Below are 1,010 nucleotides of genomic sequence, written 5' to 3' on the forward strand. Positions count from 1 at the left end.
TCCCTCCTCCAGCGGGTGGCTGTGGCACCCCAACCCCATCACCCCCCACCCTGCCCTGCTCTGCCCGTTCCAGCCCGTGCAGCCCCGCCAGGATTCCAGGGAAAACCTGCACCTGGAAGGTGCCAACAACAACCCCAAAGCCTCCCAGTTCAGGAACTGGTGATGGGAACCACGGGGTCAGTATCACCCCGGCGGGCCCAGCAGCTCCTGCCACCTCCACCAGGCAGAGCAGCCAGCACGGGTGAGCAGGAACCAGCGGGAATTTGGGGCTGGAAAGGGAAGGGGGAGCAAGAGGGCAGTGCCCACCCCCCAGGCACAGGGAGCTGGTGCCCACTGTGCACAGCTGCTCCTCACAGCCAGGAGACACCACCCGAGGCTCCCACAGGCCTGGATCCCCGGGAGCCCAGCTGGCACCAGCAGCCAAGCTTCTCCTGAGCATCCCAAACACCTGCCTGTTGGGCACGGGACGGCGGGAACAGTTCCCTGCAGCGTGGGAAAGGCAGTGTCCCCAGGGCTCCAGTGTCCCCAGGGCCCCAGTGTCCCCAGGGCCCCAGTGTCCCCAGGGCCCCAGTGTCCCCAAGGCTCCAGTGTCCCCAGGGCTGTCCCCACCTCTGCTGCAGGCTCTGGGGAGAGGTGACACCCCCAGCAAAGGTCACATTCCCAACGGTGGGAATTGCAGCCCCTGGATTTGGTCACACCTGGAAGCTTGAGGGAAAACCCTGTGTCTGGGCACAAAAGCAGCGGGTTTGGGCCAGGGGGTGACAAGGCAGGTGCTGCCAGGTGTCCTTGGTGGCACCGGGGTGCCCAGAGGGACCGTGCTGGCACGTGGGGACACGTGGAGCTAGGTGCCAGCAACGGGTGTCCCACCGGGGGCAGCTCCTGGTCAGATCCAAGGGGGACACGGCGGGGACCAGGAAGCACCTTCGTGACACGTGGGGACCCAACCCTGTCCCACTGCTCCTTCCCACGGGGACACCGAGGGCACAGGGGGATCAGCCAGTACCCGGGAC

At 66.5% G+C, this 1,010-nt stretch overlaps 1 protein-coding gene across 1 annotated transcript in view; it reads right to left on the bottom strand.

Moving 5' to 3' along the window:
• Positions 1-269, bottom strand: part of SND1 (staphylococcal nuclease and tudor domain containing 1) — a gene marked incomplete at both ends in the record, with an annotated part of 13,931 nt that extends 13,662 nt beyond the window's left edge. Inside the window, one exon of the mRNA XM_010002323.1 lies at positions 50-269. Coding sequence (XP_010000625.1) covers positions 50-269 — 220 coding nt within the window. The remainder of the gene's footprint in view (positions 1-49) is intronic.
• Between the last annotated feature and the right edge of the window lie 741 nt (positions 270-1,010).

The sequence above is a fragment of the Chaetura pelagica genome, unplaced genomic scaffold, assembly GCF_000747805.2.
Source record: "Chaetura pelagica isolate M959 unplaced genomic scaffold, ChaPel_1.0 scaffold1987, whole genome shotgun sequence".
NCBI lineage: Eukaryota > Metazoa > Chordata > Aves > Apodiformes > Apodidae > Chaetura > Chaetura pelagica.